The sequence below is a fragment of the Eubalaena glacialis genome, chromosome 4 (genome assembly GCF_028564815.1).
Source record: "Eubalaena glacialis isolate mEubGla1 chromosome 4, mEubGla1.1.hap2.+ XY, whole genome shotgun sequence".
NCBI lineage: Eukaryota > Metazoa > Chordata > Mammalia > Artiodactyla > Balaenidae > Eubalaena > Eubalaena glacialis.
The window spans coordinates 158,747,839-158,765,074 of NC_083719.1; the positions used below are offsets into that span (position 1 = coordinate 158,747,839).

The 17,236-nt window shown below is 45.6% G+C and overlaps 1 protein-coding gene across 1 annotated transcript in view; it reads right to left on the reverse strand.

The window, feature by feature from the left end:
- The window catches only part of COL23A1 (collagen type XXIII alpha 1 chain), a 370,865-nt gene that overhangs the window by 59,713 nt on the left and 293,916 nt on the right, over positions 1-17,236 (reverse strand). The window contains exon 3 of the mRNA XM_061188529.1: positions 10,736-10,780. Within this exon, the coding sequence (XP_061044512.1) occupies positions 10,736-10,780 (45 nt within the window). The remainder of the gene's footprint in view (positions 1-10,735; positions 10,781-17,236) is intronic.

Consider the following 17,236-nt stretch of genomic DNA (forward strand, 5'->3'; position numbering starts at 1 on the left):
GGCTATGTACCAGATGAAGGAACAAGATAAAACCCCAGAAAAAAACTAAATGAAGTGGAGATAGGGAACCTTCCAGAAAAAGAATTCAGAATAATGATAGTGAAGATGATCCAAGAGCTCAGAAAAAGAATGGAGGCAAAGATTGGAAAGATGCAAGAAATGTTTAACAAAGGCCTAGAAGAATTAAAGAACAAACAAACAGAGATGAACAATACAATAACTGAAATGAAAACTACACTAGAAGGAACCAATAGCAGAATAACTGAGGCAGAAGAACGGATAAGTGACCTGGAAGAGAGAATGGTGGAATTCACTGCTGCGGAACAGAATAAAGAAAAAAGAATGAAAAGAAATGAAGACAGCCTAAGAGACCTCTGGGACAACATTAAACATAACAACACTAGCATTATAGGGGTCCCAGAAGGAGAAGAGAGAGAGAAAGGACCAGAGAAAATATTTGAAGAGATTATAGTCGAAAACTTCCCTAACATGGGAAAGGAAATAGCTACCCAAGTCCAGGAAGTGCAGAGAGTCCCATACAGGATAAACCCAAGGAGAAGCATGCCAAGACACACGGTAATCAAACTGGCAAAAATTAAAGACAAAGAAAAATTATTGAAAGCAGCAAGGGAAAAACAACAAATAACATACAAGGGAACTCCCATAAGGTTAACAGGTGATTTCTCAGCAGAAACTCTAGAAGCCAGAAGGGAGTGGCATGATATACTTAAAGTGATGAAATGGAAGAACCTACAAACAAGATTACTCTACCCAGCAAGTATCTCATTCAGATTCGATGGAGAAATCAAAAACTTTACAGACAAACAAAAGCTAAGAAAATTCAGCACCACCAAACCAGCTCTACAACAAATGCTAAAGGAACTTCTCTAGGTGGGAAACACAAGAGAAGAAAAGGACCTACAAAAACAAACCCAAAACAATTAAGAAAATGGTCATAGGAACATACATATTGATAATTACCTTAAACGTGAATGGATTAAATGCTCCAACCAAAAGACACAGGCTTGCTGAATGGATACAAAAAGAAGACCCATATATATGCTGTCTACAAGAGACTCACTTCAGACCTAGGGACACATACAGACTGAAAGTGAGGGGATGGAAAACGGTATTCCATGCAAAAGGAAATCAAAGGAAAGCTCGAGTAGCAATACTCATATCAGATAAAATAGACTTTAAAATGAAGAATGTCACAAGAGACAAGAAAGGACACTACATAATGATCAAAGGATCAATCCAAGAAGAAGATATAACAATTATAAATATATATGCAGCCAACATAGGAGCACCTCAATACATAAGGCAACTGCTAACAGCTATAAAAGAGGAAATCAACAGTAACACAATAATAGTGGGGGACTTTAACACCTCACTTACACCAATGGACAGATCATCCAGAATGAAAATAAATAAGGAAACAGAAGGTTTAAATGGCACAATAGACCAGATACATTTAATTGATATTTATAGGACATTCCATCGAAAAACAGCAGATTACACTTTCTTCTCTAGTGCGCACAGAACACTCTCCAGGATAGATCACATCTTGGGTCACAAATCAAGCCTCAGTAAATTTGAGAAAATTGAAATCATATCAAACATCTTTTCTGACCACAACGCTATGAGATTAGAAATGAATTACAGGGAAAAAATGTAAAAAACACAAACACATGGAGGCTAAACAATACGTTACTAAATAACCAAGAGATCACTGAAGAAATCAAAGAGGAAATCAAAAAATACCTAGAGACAAATGACAATGAAAACACGATGATCCAAAAGCTATGGGATGCAGCGAAAACAGCTCTAAGAGGGAAGTTTATAGCTATACAAGCCTACCTCAAGAAACAAGAAAAATCTCAAATAAACAATCTAACCTTACACCTAAAGGAACTAGAGAAAGAAGAACAAACAAAACCCAAAGTTAGCAGAAGGAAAGAAATCATAAAGATCAGAGCAGAAATAAATGAAATAGAAACAAAGAAAATAGCAAAGATCAATAAAACTAAAAGCTGGTTCTTTGCGAAGATAAACAAAATTGATAAACCATTAGCCAGACTCATCAAAAAAAAGAGGGAGAGGACTCAAATCAATAAAATTAGAAATGAAAAAGGAGAAGTTACAACAGACACCACAGAAATACAAAGCATCCTAAGAGACTACTACAAGCAACTCTATGCCAATAAAATGGACAACCTGGAAGAAATGGACACATTCTTAGAAAGGTATATCCTTCCAAGACTGAACCAGGAAGAAATTGAAAATATGAACAGACCAATCACAAGTAATGAAATTGAAACTGTGATTAGAAATCTTCCAACAAACAAAAGTCCAGGACCAGATGGCTTCACAGGTGAATTCTATCAAACAATTAGAGAAGCGCTAACACCCATCCTTCTTAAACTCTTCCAAAAAATTGTGGAGGAAGGAACACTCTCAAACTCATTCTATGAGGCCGCCATCACCCTGATACCAAAACCAGACAAAGATACTACAAAAAAAGAAAATTACAGACCAATATCACTGATGAATATAGATGCAAAAATCATCAACAAAATACTAGCAAACAGAATCCAACAACACATTAAAAGGATCATACACCATGATCAAGTGGGATTTATCCCAGGGATGCAAGGATTCTTCAGTATACACAAATCAATCAATGTGATACACCATATTAACACATTGAAGAAGAAAAACCATATGATCATCTCAATAGATGCAGAAAAAGCTTTTGACGAAATTCAACACCCATTTATGATAAAAACGCTCCAGAAAGTGGGCATAGAGGGAACCTACCTCAACATAATAAAGGCCATATATGACAAACCCACAGCAAACATCATTCTCAATGGTGAAAAACTGAAAGCATTTCCTCTAAGATCAGGAACAAGAAAAGGATGTCCACTCTCACCACTATTATTCAACATAGTTTTGGAAGTCCTAGCCACGGCAATCAGAAAAGAAAAAGAAATAAAAGGAATACAAATTGGAAAAGAAGAAGTAAAACTGTCACTGTTTGCAGATGACATGATACTATACATAGAGAATCCTAAAGATGCCACCAGAAAACTACTAGAGCTAATCAATGAATTTGGTAAAGTTGCAGGATACAAAATTAATGCACAGAAATCTCTTGCATTCCTATACACTAATGACGAAAAATCTGAAAGAGAAATTAAGGAAACACTCCCATTTACCATTGCAACAAAAAGCATAAAATGCCTAGGAATAAACCTACCTAGGGAGACAAAAGACCTGTATGCAGAAAACTATAAGACACTGATGAAAGAAATTAAAGATGATACCAACAGAGGGAGAGATATGCCATGTTCTTGGATTGGAAGAATCAATATTGTGAAAATGACTATACTACTCAAAGCAGTCTACAGATTCAATGCAATCCCTATCAAATTACCAATGGCATTTTTTACAGAACTAGAACAAAAAATCTTAAAATTTGTATGGAGACACAAAAGACCCTGAATAGCCAAAGCAGTCTTGAGGGAAAAAAACGGAGCTGGAGGAATCAGACTCCCTGACTTCAGGCTATACTACAAAGCTACAGTAATCAAGACAATATGGTACTGGCACAAAAACAGAAATGTAGATCAATGCAACAAGATAGAAAGCCCAGAGATAAACCCACGCACCTATGGTCAACTAATCTATGACAAAGGAGGCAAGGATATACAATGGAGAAAAGACAGTCTCTTCAATAAATTGTGCTGGGAAAACTGGACAGCTACATGTAAAAGAATGAAATTAGAACACTCCCTAACACCATACACAAAAATAAACTCAAAATGGATTAGAGACCTAAATGTAAGACTGGACACTATAAAAGTCTTAGAGGAAAACATAGGAAGAACACTCTTTCACATAAATCACAGCATGATCTTTTTTGATCCACCTCATAGAGTAATGGAAATAAAAACAAAAATAAACAAATGGGACCTAATGAAACTTCAAAGCTTTTGCACAGCAAAGGAAACCATAAACAAGATGAAAAGACAACCCTCAGAATGGGAGAAAACATTTGTAAATGAATTAATGGACAAAGGATTAATCTCCAAAATATATAAACAGCTCATGCAGCTCAATTTTAAAAAAACAAACAACCCAATCCAAAAATGGGCAGAAGACCTAAATAGACATTTCTCCAAAGAAGACACACATATGGCCAAGAAGCATATGAAAAGCTGCTCAACATCACTAATTATTAGAGAAATGCAAATCAAAACTACAATGAGGTATCACCTCACACCAGTTAGAATGGGCATCATCAGAAAATCTACAAACAACAAATGCTGGAGAGGTTGTGGAGAAAAGGGAACCCTCTTGCACTGTTGGTGGGCATGTCAACTGATACAGCCACTATGGAGAACAGTATGCAGGTTCCTTAAAAAACTAAAAAGAGAATTACCATATGATCCCTCAATCCCACTACTGGGCACATACCCAGAGAAAACCATAATTCAAAAAGAGACATGCACCCCAATGTTCATTGCAGCACTATTTACAATAGCCAGGTAATGGAAGCAACCTAAATGCCCATCGACAGACGAATGGATAAAGAAGATGTGGTACATATATACAATGGAATATTTCTCAGCCATAAAAAGGAACAAAACTGGGTCATTTGTTGAGACGTGGACGGATCTAGAGATTGTCATATAGAGTGAAGTAAGTCAGAAAGAGAAAAACAAATATCGTATATTAACGCATATATGTGGAACCTAGAAAAATGGTACAGATGAACCAGTTTGCAGGGCACAAATTGAGACACAGATCTGTCTCAGAGAACAAACGTATGGACACCAACCAGGGGAAGTGGTGGGGGGCTGGCGATGGTGGTGTGATGAACTGGGCGATTGGGATTGACTTGTATACACTGATGTGTATAAAATTGATGACTAATAAGAACCTGCTGTATAAAAAAATAAATAAAATAAAATTAAAAAAAATATATATACATTTTGGGACTTCCCTGGTGGTCCAGTGGTTAAGACTCCATGCTTCCACTGCAGGGGGTGTGGGTTCGATCCCTGGTTGGGGACCTAAGCAAGTGTGCAGCCAAAAATTAAAAAAAGACATTTATACTGTCTTTCATATTTACCTGTGTAGTTACCTCATTGAAGCTCTTTATTTCTGTGTGTGGATTTAAATTACTGTGTAGTGTCCTTTAATTTCAGACTGAAGGAGTCCCTTCAGTATTTCTTGTAGAGCAGGATGCTAGCGATGAATTCTCTTCATTTTTGTTTACTTGGTCATGTCTTAATTTCTTCTTCACTTTTCAAGTATAGTTCTTCTGGCTATAGATTTCTTTATTGACAGTTTTTCTTTTTTTCATCACTTTGAATATGTCATACGAACTGCCTTTTGGCTTTCATGGTTTCTGATGAGAAATCAGCTATTAATCTTATTGAGGATTCTTTTTCTGTGATGAGTCATTGTTCCTTTGCTGCTTTTAAGATTCTTTCTTCCATGCGTGTCAAGAAGTGGGAGGATCCAGCTCTCGGCCATGGAAGGTGCCAAGGTCGGTGGTGAAGTGGCCACCATGGTGTTTTTAAAAAAAATATTCTTTTGTCATTTTTTTCCTTTTGGTAATGTGGCTATGATGTACTTAGATTTGGATCTCTTTGAGTTTGTTCTACTTGGAGTTTGTTGAGCTTCTTGGATGTGCAGATTAATGTTTTCTTCATATTTGGGAAGATTTTGGCCATTAATTCTTCATATATTCCTTCTGCCTCTTTCTCTCTCTTATCCCCTACTGAGGCCCCCATTATATAAATGTTGGCACACTTGATAGTGTCACACAGATCTCTGTGATTCTGTTCATTTTTCTTCATTCTTTTTTTCTTTCTCTTCCTTAGACAGGATCATCTCAATTGACCTGTCTTCAAGTTCGCTGATTCTTTCTTCTGCCAGCCCAAATCTACTGTTGAGCCCCTTTATTGAATTTTTCATTTCAGTTATTGTACTTTACAGCTCCAGAATTTCTATTTGGTTTCTTTAAAAAATACTTTCAATCTTTTTATTGATAATCTCCATTTGGTGGCACATAATTCTTATGGTGTCCTTTAATTTTTTAGACATGGTTTCCTTTAGTTCTTTGAACATATGTATAATAGCCAATATAAAATCTTTGTCTAGTAAGTTCATCTGGGCTTCCTCACTGACAGTTTTTATTGATTGCTTCTTTTCCTCTTTTTTTTTCATTGCCATACTTTCTTGTATCTTTGTGTGTCTTTGTTAAAAATTGGGCATCAAATAATCTAATATGGCTACTCTGGAAACTAGATATCCCTTCCCCTTTCCAGGGTTTGTTGTTGTTGTTGTTTGTTCAGGGGCTTTTTTGAGCTAATTCTCTGAAATGTGTACTCTTTGTCCTGTGCAGCTACTGAATTCTCTGCTTGCTTTGCTTAATTGTCAGCTCAAGACAGAGGTTTTCTTTAATGCCTTGATCTGGTAAGTCTCCCATTCTGTTCTGAGGGGCTCTTTGTGTGTGTTGAGCATAACTTCAACACTCTATCAGGTTACAACTCTGTTTTTGCTTTACTTCTTGCTTGAGTGGAGACTCAAGGTCAGCCAGAGGTGAGAGACTGGGGCTCTCTTAGGTCTTTCCCTGCACAGGCACGTGTCTTCTAGATCCCCAGGTATGTGGGAGCATTTCAAAGCCCCTTTGGACAGCTCATCCCCTAGATTTTCATTTAAGTTTTTTTTTTTTTTTAAAGTGTTTTTGGTTTTTGGTTTTTTTATTTTATTTTATTTTATTTATTTATTTATTTTTGGCTGTGTTGGGTCTTCGTTTCTGTGCGAGGGCCCTCTCCAGTTGCGGCGAGCGGGGGCCACTCTTCATCGCGGTGCGCGGGCCTCTCACTGTCTCGGCCTGGCCTCTCCCGTTGCAGAGCACAGGCTCCAGACGCGCAAGCTCAGTAGTTGTGGCTCACAGGCTTAGTTGCTCCGCGGCATGTGGGATATTCCCAGACCAGGGCTCGAACCCGTGTCCCCTGCATCGGCAGGCGGATTCTTAACCACTGCGCCACCAGGGAAGCCCCATTTAAGTTTTTGTGTCAGCTTCTTGTTTGCTCCAACTTGTATTGCCACCTCAGGCAGCTGCAAAGTTAAACAACTGCTGCTGAGTGTTTTTGGCAAGCATTCTGGGGATAGGGCTTTTCCCAGTGAGTGAGCTCTGTATCAGGTCAAAAAAGATGAGTTGTGTGTATGGGCTTTTCCAGGGAGCTAACAGACAGTGACAAGTTTCAGAGAATGAGCATTTGGGGAGCTTCAAAGTTGTTCTGCCACCTCCAATGGCTGCTAGTTTTCACAGGTACTGTGATTGTGAGGTTGTGATGGTTTTTAAGGCTACCATGGGGCTGGGGAGATGGGCAAATTAAAATGCTACAAACCTCACTGTTCTCAGCAAGTTTCAGACCTTTTTCTTAAATTAACATTTCTTAGGTTGTTACCAGAAGTTAATTTCCAGGATTCTGAAAAGGTCAATTTTTCCTAGTGTTCTTGCTGCTTTTATGGAGGAGCAGATTTTCAGAAGTCCTATCTCTACCATCCCAGTAGTGCTTCTTCCACTGTATTTTTAGAAAGGGTTTTTTGGGGCCAGGGTGGATAAAAAACCCTGACACTAAAACTGCTGACCTAAGGCTGGCGGCTGCAGAGATTTGGTGATTACCTCCTTTTGTCTCTGTAGGTTTAGCACAAGCATCAGCCAAGCAGGATTTGATTGTTTTCATCCTTGTCTCTTCCTGCCTCCTACAAAGTCCCTCTTTCTCTCTCCCTCCTCCCTTCCCTCCCTCTTTCCCATCAACAAGCATTTATTGACCATATCTTTAGTGCCTGGGGGTCAAGCTCCTGCTCTGAGGAGCCTGTGCTTTGGTGGAGAAGGACATGTTTGCAGAGCAGACCACCAGCACTGCAGGGAGTGCTGCGACTGAGGGAGGGATCTCGGGGGCTGGGGGAGCCAGGGTAGAGTGATGGATGCTCTTGGGGAAAGGGAAGTCTGGAAGGAGAAAAAATACTGTCTAAGTTCCCTGGAAAGAGAATACCAAGGGTAGTGCTCGGTTTCCCCAGCTGGGAAATAGGCCAGTGGGGAGATGAAAAATCCACTCCATTACAATAGAGCCACAAAAACAGTGTAGGATCTGTGAGGCATATTCCAGACAAAGGCTCCCACTGGGAGCTGGAGAGAACCCATCCCCACAGGCGGGCAGGGTTGGCTCTGTCTGCAGGTCTGCAGCAGCAGCAAGAAGCCATCTCAGCCAGATATTGTCCCACCAGGCAAAAAGAGCCTTTCTCCCTGAGGTGAAGAAAAAGCCTGGTTTGTACAAGGGAAGGGCCCAAATCCAAGAGGTGCATGTGTGTGAAACTATCTAGAAATAAACATGAGGCCCAGCCAAAGCTAATCAGAGAGGGACATCTGCTCTGTGCTACTCACACCATTCTGTGACAGGCAGAGAATCAGGACATCGCGTGGGAAAGGGCAGTGAAGGGGAGGAGGTGCTGCCCACCCCTTGCCCAGCAGCTGACCTTAGATGAGACACTTCTCCCCTTGGAGCCTCAGTTTCCTTATCTGCAAAATGGGGATAATAACATATTTTTATCTTTTGCAGAGCTCTGTGAGGATCACATGAGATGAAGGACTTGAAAGGACCCAGGGCAGTGTCAGGGGCCCAGTTAAGTCCTTGTCTTTCTTTGACTTTTAGATCAGTTGTAAATTGGAGTCATAATTCTAATGGGTTTTTGAGTAAGTTGAGTAATATTATACTTTGTCCTAAAAAAAGTCACTATGTATTCCTCATCTTCTTCCAAAAAGGACTTCAGGAGCTTACAATAAAAGGCAATAAAACCTTTTATGAGGGCAGAAATAAGAACTGAGTGATGAAGTGTGTATTTGGCCGATGGTGCAGGGAGGTGATTACACACAAAATCCATTTCAATCAAACACAAAACAGTCCTCAGCTTCTGGAAGTCAAAGCAAACAGAGTGCCAGGAAAGGTGTTTCCTTCCAGTGAACTCTGGGGAGTTTATCTGGAGGGCTTCTATGTAGGAACCTAGATAGCGCAAGCACGCAGCAAAACGAGAGGACAAGAGGCCCATGCCCAGTGTCAGGAAGAAGAGTCTGAGGTTCAGAGAGAACCTGCCCCGTTTCTCCCAGGCTCAATCTGCCTTTACCACCATGCTCTCCTTATGAATTTGCTTAGGGGCTGAGCACGTGTGCATTCATTCATTCATTCATTCACTGTTCTGTGCATTTCCATTCCCTGGAGCCTCCTCTACACCAGGCTCTTGGCTGGGTTGGTGATAGCCCCTGCCAGAGGGATTAGATAAGCCTTTTTGGAGGAGATGCTTGAGCTAGACTGAAAGGACAAAGAATAGTGAACTTTGGGTAAGAGTCCAGGTAGAGGAGGAGACATTCTGGGGGTGGGGAGGACGTAAGAGTACAGGCTCAGAGTGGGAGGGTCCCAGACATACACAATGAGGCTGGAGGTAGGGGACATGGGAGGAACAGTGGTGAGAACTGCAGGAGGCTGTGCTGATGAGGACAGTGCTGAGACATACTGAGGAGGAGACTGATGGGGATTTGGTGGGGGAGTGGGGAGGGAGGGATCAAGGATGATGCCCTGGTGTCTGCATAGGGAAGCAGGTGGCTGGAGGTCCCCTCCCTGCAATGGGGAGCTGGAGGAGAGCAGCTGGGGAAGTGCTGGGTTCAGTGGGGCCAGGTCCAACCTCTGGGTCCAGAGGAGATGACTTGGCTGGAGGCAGGAAGGGGGGGTGTCATCAGCATTATGGGGGCGCCAGAGCCACAGGGGTGGGAGAGAGAGAAGAGGGCCAAGGGCAGATCCATTTAAGAGGCAAGTGGGGCCCTATAGGAAAGGCATACGAGAGGGGGTCAGAGATGTGGGAGGAAATGCAGGCAAGACTCAGAGGGGGACTCAGGGGAATGGCCAATGTGAGGCCCAGGAAGAGAGACAGCAACGCATCTGTGTCTGCTGGTATGGCCATCAGGTGGTCAGTGGTAACTCTGGCCAAAAGGATGTGAGTGGCTTGACAGTGAGAAGAGACTGGAGGGGCTGGGAGGAGTGGAGGGCAAGGTGGAGGAGATGGGAGTGGGGTAGGGGTGTGTAGCCTCTGAGGGAAGCTTCACTGTGAGTTGGGGGAAGGGTACACGCAGAGAGAGTGCATTTTGGGTGAAATGAAGGTGGCAGGAGGGAGGCTGGCGGCGAGTACAGGTGAGTCTGCAGGTTGCATGGAAGGTATGGAAAGGATCTTCTCCTGGTGCCTCTGCCAAGGGAAGGACAGGCCATGTCAGGGGAGGGATGGGGACACACAGGAGAACCATCTTGTGTTGCGGGACCCACAGTAGCAAGTCCCGCAAAAACAATAGGCCATTTCAGAGTGGGAGACCAGGGATTAAAGTTTCTGAGGCTGATAATGAGATTTGGGGGGTGGCCAAGGGCATAGAGGGGACTGTCACTGGAACTGTAACACTGGAATGGTGTCAAGAAGCCAAGAAAGGCAGCACTGGGCACTGCAGCTCTGGGGACAGTGGCTGGAATTGGAGGGGAGACAAAGACCTGGCCCAGGACCAAAGTCCTGAGTTATGGGGTGGTGCGGGGATTGGCACCTCCAGCCAGGTCCCAGGTCAAGGGCAGACTTCCAGGCCTAGGTTTAGTAACTAAGAAAACCTGGGACTCACCTGGATCGCCTCTTCTTCCAGGCTTGCCACGCCGTCCAGGGGGGCCTAGACAGGAAAACAACGACGGACTCGTTAAGAAGGGAAGCCAGTGAGCTTGGGCACAGCCTGCCTGCTGCCAGCACCACTGCGTCACCACCCCCCAACCCACAACCATAACAGCAGCCTGGGGGCAGCGTGCTCACCACCTTGCTGGCTGGGGGAGGGAAGAGGAGTGGGGAGAAAGCTCCATCTCCTGCCCCTCCCTCCCCCCTGCTCCTCTGGATCCTCCCCTGTTGGCTGCATTCTCATCCCTCACTCATTCATTTAGTTATTCAATTATCTGTTTATTATTTCATTTCCAAGTCCTTTCCCATTCAAAAAGGTTTACTACCTAGAAACTCTTGAGGCAGAAGAGTTTGCCACTGAGAAACTTCAGACTTTCAAGAAAAATAAGGCTGAGGGTAGGAGTTATCTTACAAAAGCCCGGACAAATGCTTTTTTTTTTTTTTTTTTTTTAAAGAGTGAAGAGAAGGAGAGAATCCCAGCAGGAAACACGTGGCTCCTCCAGCTGCGCGGTTTTAAGAGCCATCTTTTTTTTTTTTTTTTTTAATTTTTATTTATTTATTTATGGCTGTGTTGGGTCTTCGTTTCTGTGCGAGGGCTTTCTCTAGTTGTGGCAAGCGGGGGCCACTCTTCATCGCGGTGCGCGGGCCTCTCACTATCGCGGCCCCTCCCGCTGCAGAGCACAGGCTCCAGACGCGCAGGCTCAGCAATTGTGGCTCACTGGCCCAGCTGCTCCGCGGCATGTGGGATCCTCCCAGACCAGGGCTCGAACCTGTGTCCCCTGCATTAGCAGGCAGATTCTCAACCACTGCGCCACCAGGGAAGCCCCAAACGCTTTTTAATATTCACTAAAATAAAACAGCAGAGACAACGCACCAATAAGGACACTATCATGGCATCTCAAATGTTTAAACTCGGTGGTAACAGGCTCTATCCTATCCATCTACTTCCTTCCTTTGCTCACTAGACCCTTTGGCACCTCCCTCCCCTCCCCCACAGCTCCAGGGAGCCGTTTATAAATTTCTTGTGATTTATTGCACATAATGTGCACTCCAATGCACATTCGTTTCGGTATCCAGTCTCATCCATACGTTTTTGCACTTTCTGAATCTGATGCAGATCATCCTGCCTCTGCCTTCTGCCCCTCGGCCCATGTCAGCCCCCGAGACCTGAGTGACTGCGATGCTGAAGAGGAAGAGGGCTCTGGGTCATGGAACCCAGAACCTGGCGGCAGCAGGGCCCAGAGCACAGCTCGCCTGGCCTGGGAGTGGAGGTCTGAGGCCTCAGCCAGCACGCCCTCATCCCAGCACCGCTCCTGGAGCCCTGCTGCAAACCTCCCTGACGTTCCCTTGCCTTCCCCTCTCTGCCTCTGTTTTCACTCCCCATTAGTCTAACTACCCCTGATTCTTCCTCTCGTTTTCTTTCTCTGTGCAGAAGTTTTAAAGTTTGATGTAGTCCAATTTGTCTATTTTTGCTTTTGTTACCTTTTTGACCTTTGCGTTAATTTTAACCTGTTAAGCTTTTGAGCTAATTTTTGTATATGGTATAAGGTAAGGGCCCAACTTCATTCTTTTGCATGTGGGTATCCAGTTTTCTCAACAGCATTTGTTGAAGAGACTATCTTTTCCCCATTGTGTAGCCTTGGAGCCTCTGTCTAAAATAATTTGACCATATAAGTGATGTAACCCTGAGTTCTGGGAGTAGAAATTCATGCCAGTTACATAGCCCTTGACTTTTCCCGAGACCAGACAGAGACCTTGAGTTTTATGCTGGAATGGCTCAGGGCTGTGTTGATTAGCGAGGCTAAGATTCTGGCACCCCCATAACAGACAATAGCTCCTCACACCAGTGTAACAGCTTATGAAGAGCCTCCAGGTCAGTGATCTCAGCCAAGGCCTGCAACACCTGCAGTGCATGGACAACTGCCTTCAACACCTCCATGTGGGTGTCTCACCAACATCTCAGACCCCTCACGGCTAAACATGCATCCTGCTCTCCTCCCAGCTCCTTCATGGGGCTGACAGCGCCTGGAAACCTCGTGAGGCTGGCCGGTGTTTGGCCCGTTCTATCCAGGCACATCTGTTTTCAGGTTGAGCGAGGGTGTGGGAAGAGGGACCCCAATGGCACACCCAGCATCATGCTCCTTTGGTTGTAGGAGAGAAGAGGCCCAGCTTTCACTCACAAGGTCCAGCAAACTGGTCCCTGGATTCTGTGCTCTCATCAGGCTATAAAAGGCCTGTGCTTGGCTCAGCAAGGTCGCTCACTCGCCCTGGGCCTCAGGCTGACGTATGGGACGTGGCAGGAAAGGGGCCTAAGAGTGGGAGAGTAAGCCAGGCTCTTCCTGGATCTGAAAGCTAAAGCAGCGCCATGGTTTTCTAATGGTCGTTACTGGGTACGACTGTAAAATTCTCCATCTGGGAAACTCAAGTCAGATGAAGACATTTACTGTCGCTGAGGTGGCTGAACTAATGGATTTTTCTGGGTGGGTCTCCTGGGTGGCATGGTTAGGCAGAAGGCCCAATGAGGAAGATGCTAGCAAGTGGGCAGCTGCCCAGGCCCAGGGCCTTTGGGGGAAGCTCCCAGCAGGCCTGGTGTGGGTGGGGGGGCCTGGGGGCTGCTGAGTGCACAGGGCCTGTGGGGCTGTAGTCCTGGCAGGCTGGACAGGACTCCCGACTGAAAGGGCCTAAGTAAAGAAGGAGACTGAGGCTCGTGAACTCTCTGCAGGCCAATTCAAACCAGATCCTGGAGGCCTCTGTGTGAACAGCTCACAAACTGACAACTGGTCAACCCACTCTTCTAAGATTCATACTCATTCAACTGTCTCCAAGATAATTCTATTGAGAGGCAACATGTCCAAACCCAAAATCATCTCCCAATTCTTCGTGTGCTCCCGACAGCGTTCTCTTCTCTCCTAGGTGTAGGTATGATCAGTACCCACAGAGCCAAGCCAGAAACCACCTGGGAGCTGTTGGAGGCATCCTCCTGCCTCACACTTAACTGAGACCCCTTCCTCCTTGGCATCAGGCAAAGGCTGCCCCCACGCTTAGCCTCTTCCACCCACCTTTCCTGCTGTGACTCGTTTGTCCTCCTCCTAACAGAAGGTAGTCCACTGCAGCGTGCAGTCCGCATCTTGTGCAGCCTAAGGTCCCTCCTTACCATTTCTTGGCAATCTCTTTAAAAGACTGTCAAATCTAACAAGATCCATGGCTTCGAAGAGATGCAAGACTATCTAATTTGATGGGGAAAGCTGTTGAGATGAGGGATACTTTCTCTCCTTTCTCCCTACGGCAGGAGATGGAGGTGGTGAGGCCTGCCAGGCTTGATCAAATAGAAGTCCTGGGAGCGGGGGGTGCCAGAGCTGCGCCCCATGCTGACCACTAGGCTCCCTGTCTGCTGCTTTTGCAGACAGAGAGGCCTTGCACACACGAGGCCTGGATTGTGGAACCTGTAGTGGGGAAGGCAGGAAGGACGGCCTTTCATGAGTTTCTAGATTGTCAGGTGCTGAGGGCCAGCCATGGGCAGCAGCCCTGGTTCAGCAGCTACTAGGTGCCAGGCCAGCTACTCATCCAGCAAATACGAACTTGGAACCCTTTGTGCTCCAGGTCTCCTGTGGCTCATCCAAGGAGCTCATCTATTCCCTGCTCAGCCCTCTGAAGAAGATGCTGGTATGCCCTGTATAGAGTGGAACTCTGACGCTAAGTGAGGTGAAAAGATTTGCCTAAGGCCATGCAGCTGGCGCCTTGGGGAGCCCTTCATCATCAGTCTGTGATTCTTAAGGTGCAAGGGCAGTTGTGCCAGATATGTCGAACCCCCAGGCAGGCAGCCTTGACAATGGAAGGGGTGGCCACCCTGGGGCGAGCAGCAGGGCAGATGGGTTGTGGCTCTCTGGCATCTGGGCCAGGCCTACAGCAGATTGATCTGGGCTCCCAGGGATAGCCGGGCCAGCTGGCTGCAGCTCAGACGTTCTCCGAACAAGCAAAACCAGGCTCCTGGCCCAGCAGTTTGCCTCAGAGCTTTCCGTTTCTTGGTTTTCTCTGTTCCTTCCTTTCTACAGTGGCAGAATGTTTCCCACTGCTGGCACAGACTCAGACACTCAGGCTGCCCTGGAAGGCACCTGGGAGTCTGTCTTGATCGACCTGCTGATGTATAGATGGAGAAACTAAGGTCTTGCCCAAGGATGCTGCTGGAAAACAGTCCCGGCTGGAGAGTCTCCAGGTGACGAAGACCAGCTCAGGCTGTTCTCACCTCTGTGTGACCCACACGGCTCTGGGTCAGGGGCTGGCAGCCATGGGGACGCTGGTGTTTCACAGTGGGTGCTGCCATGGTGGCACCTGCAAAGTTTTCTTCCAGAGGTTTTGAGCAACAGACACCAACAGGTGATGCTGGTGCAGAAGGGGAAAAGACATGACTGAAAGGAAGCTGTTTAACCTGGAGCAAGTTAGTCAACCTCTCTGAGCTTTGGGTTCCCAATCCGTGAGGATAAAATTTTAGGGGTGATGGCAACTACACCTGCCTTGCAGAACTGTTAAACAGATGAGCCGGCAGCAGACACACCAGCTTGGGGGCACAAAAGAGGGGCCTATTTGGGACCCCAAGAAATAACTGGCTGCAGGGGCCTCTGGGCCATTAGAATCTGGGGACTTGATGTACATTGGTTGCGTGCTTCCCAAGGTGGGTGAAGCCTGAGACAGGGCAGCTATATTTCAGTATAGCTCAAGTATGGTATAGTGGGCAGGGTTTGAGTCCAGAGGCTGGCTAAGCCCTCAATTACACCCTGACCTTGAGCCCACAGGGGCAGGGACAGTCTGGAGCTTTTCCAGGTCCCTAATCATGGTCTGTCTGTGGACCTAGGGATCAGGATGCACGGGCTGAGTGGTCTGGGAATGAGATTTCTCAAAGAAATCCTGAGGTTTCAGGCATAGCATGGGCTGGCGAGGGCTCCAGCTCGCTGCTAAATGACTCTGCTTGTGACAACCATCTGCACATCAAGTAACTGCAGGGAGGATGATGCTTTTCTCAAGCACTGTTCAAGGCCAGACAAACTGGAACCGTTTCTAACTGATAAAAATCTCATCTCTGGTTGGGCTGGAGCACTCATGTCACTGACCAACTCCAAAGGGGGCCTGAACGCCGACAGGCTCCAGGGAGGCCTGAGCAGTGAGGACCTGGTTCTCGCAGTGGTGGTCTCCCTCAATCCTTCCCGGCACCTCCCTCCCCTGAGGATACCTCCTTCAGCAACGCTTGCTTTATTGTTGCCCTCTCACAACCCTGGGGCCAACCGGGGGACAGCCTGCCCAGGCCCCTCCCTCTCCCTCTTCCCCTGGCTCCAACAGTCACTCACAACACCACCCCCCACCAAACCCCAGTCCCTGCTCCTCCCTCCTGCCAGCCCCTAAGGACAGGAGCTTTTGTGCAATTTATCTAATTGAATCTATACTCAGTTCTGAAAAATGCTTTAAATCCTCTCCACTCTTTTTTCTCTAAAGATTGGGGAAACTGAGGCTCAGAGAAGTCAAGAAAGGCTCCCAGATGCAACAGCAAAAGGTGGAAGCAACCCAAATGTCCATCGATGGTGAATGGATAAACAAAATGTGTTACAATATATATGTGCAATGGAATATTATTCAGTCTTAAAAAGGAAGGAAATTCTGACACATGCTACAACATGGATGAACTTTGATGACATTATGCTGAGTGAAATAAGCCGGTCACAAAAGGAAAAATACTGTATGATTCCACTTATATGAGGTACCTGGAGTAGTCAAATTCGTAGAGACAGAAAGAAGAATGGTGGTTGCCAGGGGCTGGGGGTGAGGAGAATGGGGAATTAGTGTTTAATGGGGACAGAATTTTAGTTTTGCAAGATGAAAAATGTTCTGTAGATGGATGCCGGTGATGGTTACATAATGATGTGAAGGTACTTTATACCACTGAACTATATACTTAAAAATGGTTAAAATGGTAAATTTTGTTATGTGTATTTTACCACAATTTAAAAGAAAAGAAAAGAAATGCTCCCAGTGTTCTCAGCTACCAAGGTCGGCCTGGTGGAGACCATGGTGATGCTGTTGGCGGTGTGGCTATAACGACACCACTGAATATCTACTGAAAGCCTGGAACAGTGGTGTCCCCCAAGGTACACAGCAAGGAGATGGCAGAACAGGGATTTGCACTTAGGTCTGTGTGACTCCAGGGCTCGTCCTCTGAACTCCTCAGCTACTGTGATTAAGGCCATCCCCGAATGTGTCCACAGCCTCTGAGTCCTTCAGACCTGGCCCTTCTGGAGGGTCCTTTATCTGACCCTCTTCCCAGGACTCCAGGAAGGGAGTTTGGGGTCAGGTGGTTCCGAATCCCCCAGACCTTCAGCCTGGTGCTCCCTAAGGAGGCTGCGGCCCCAGGGCCATCGTAGGGGTGTGCCTTGAGCAGAGAAGGCAGAGGAAGTCCCTGAATTTGAGCTTC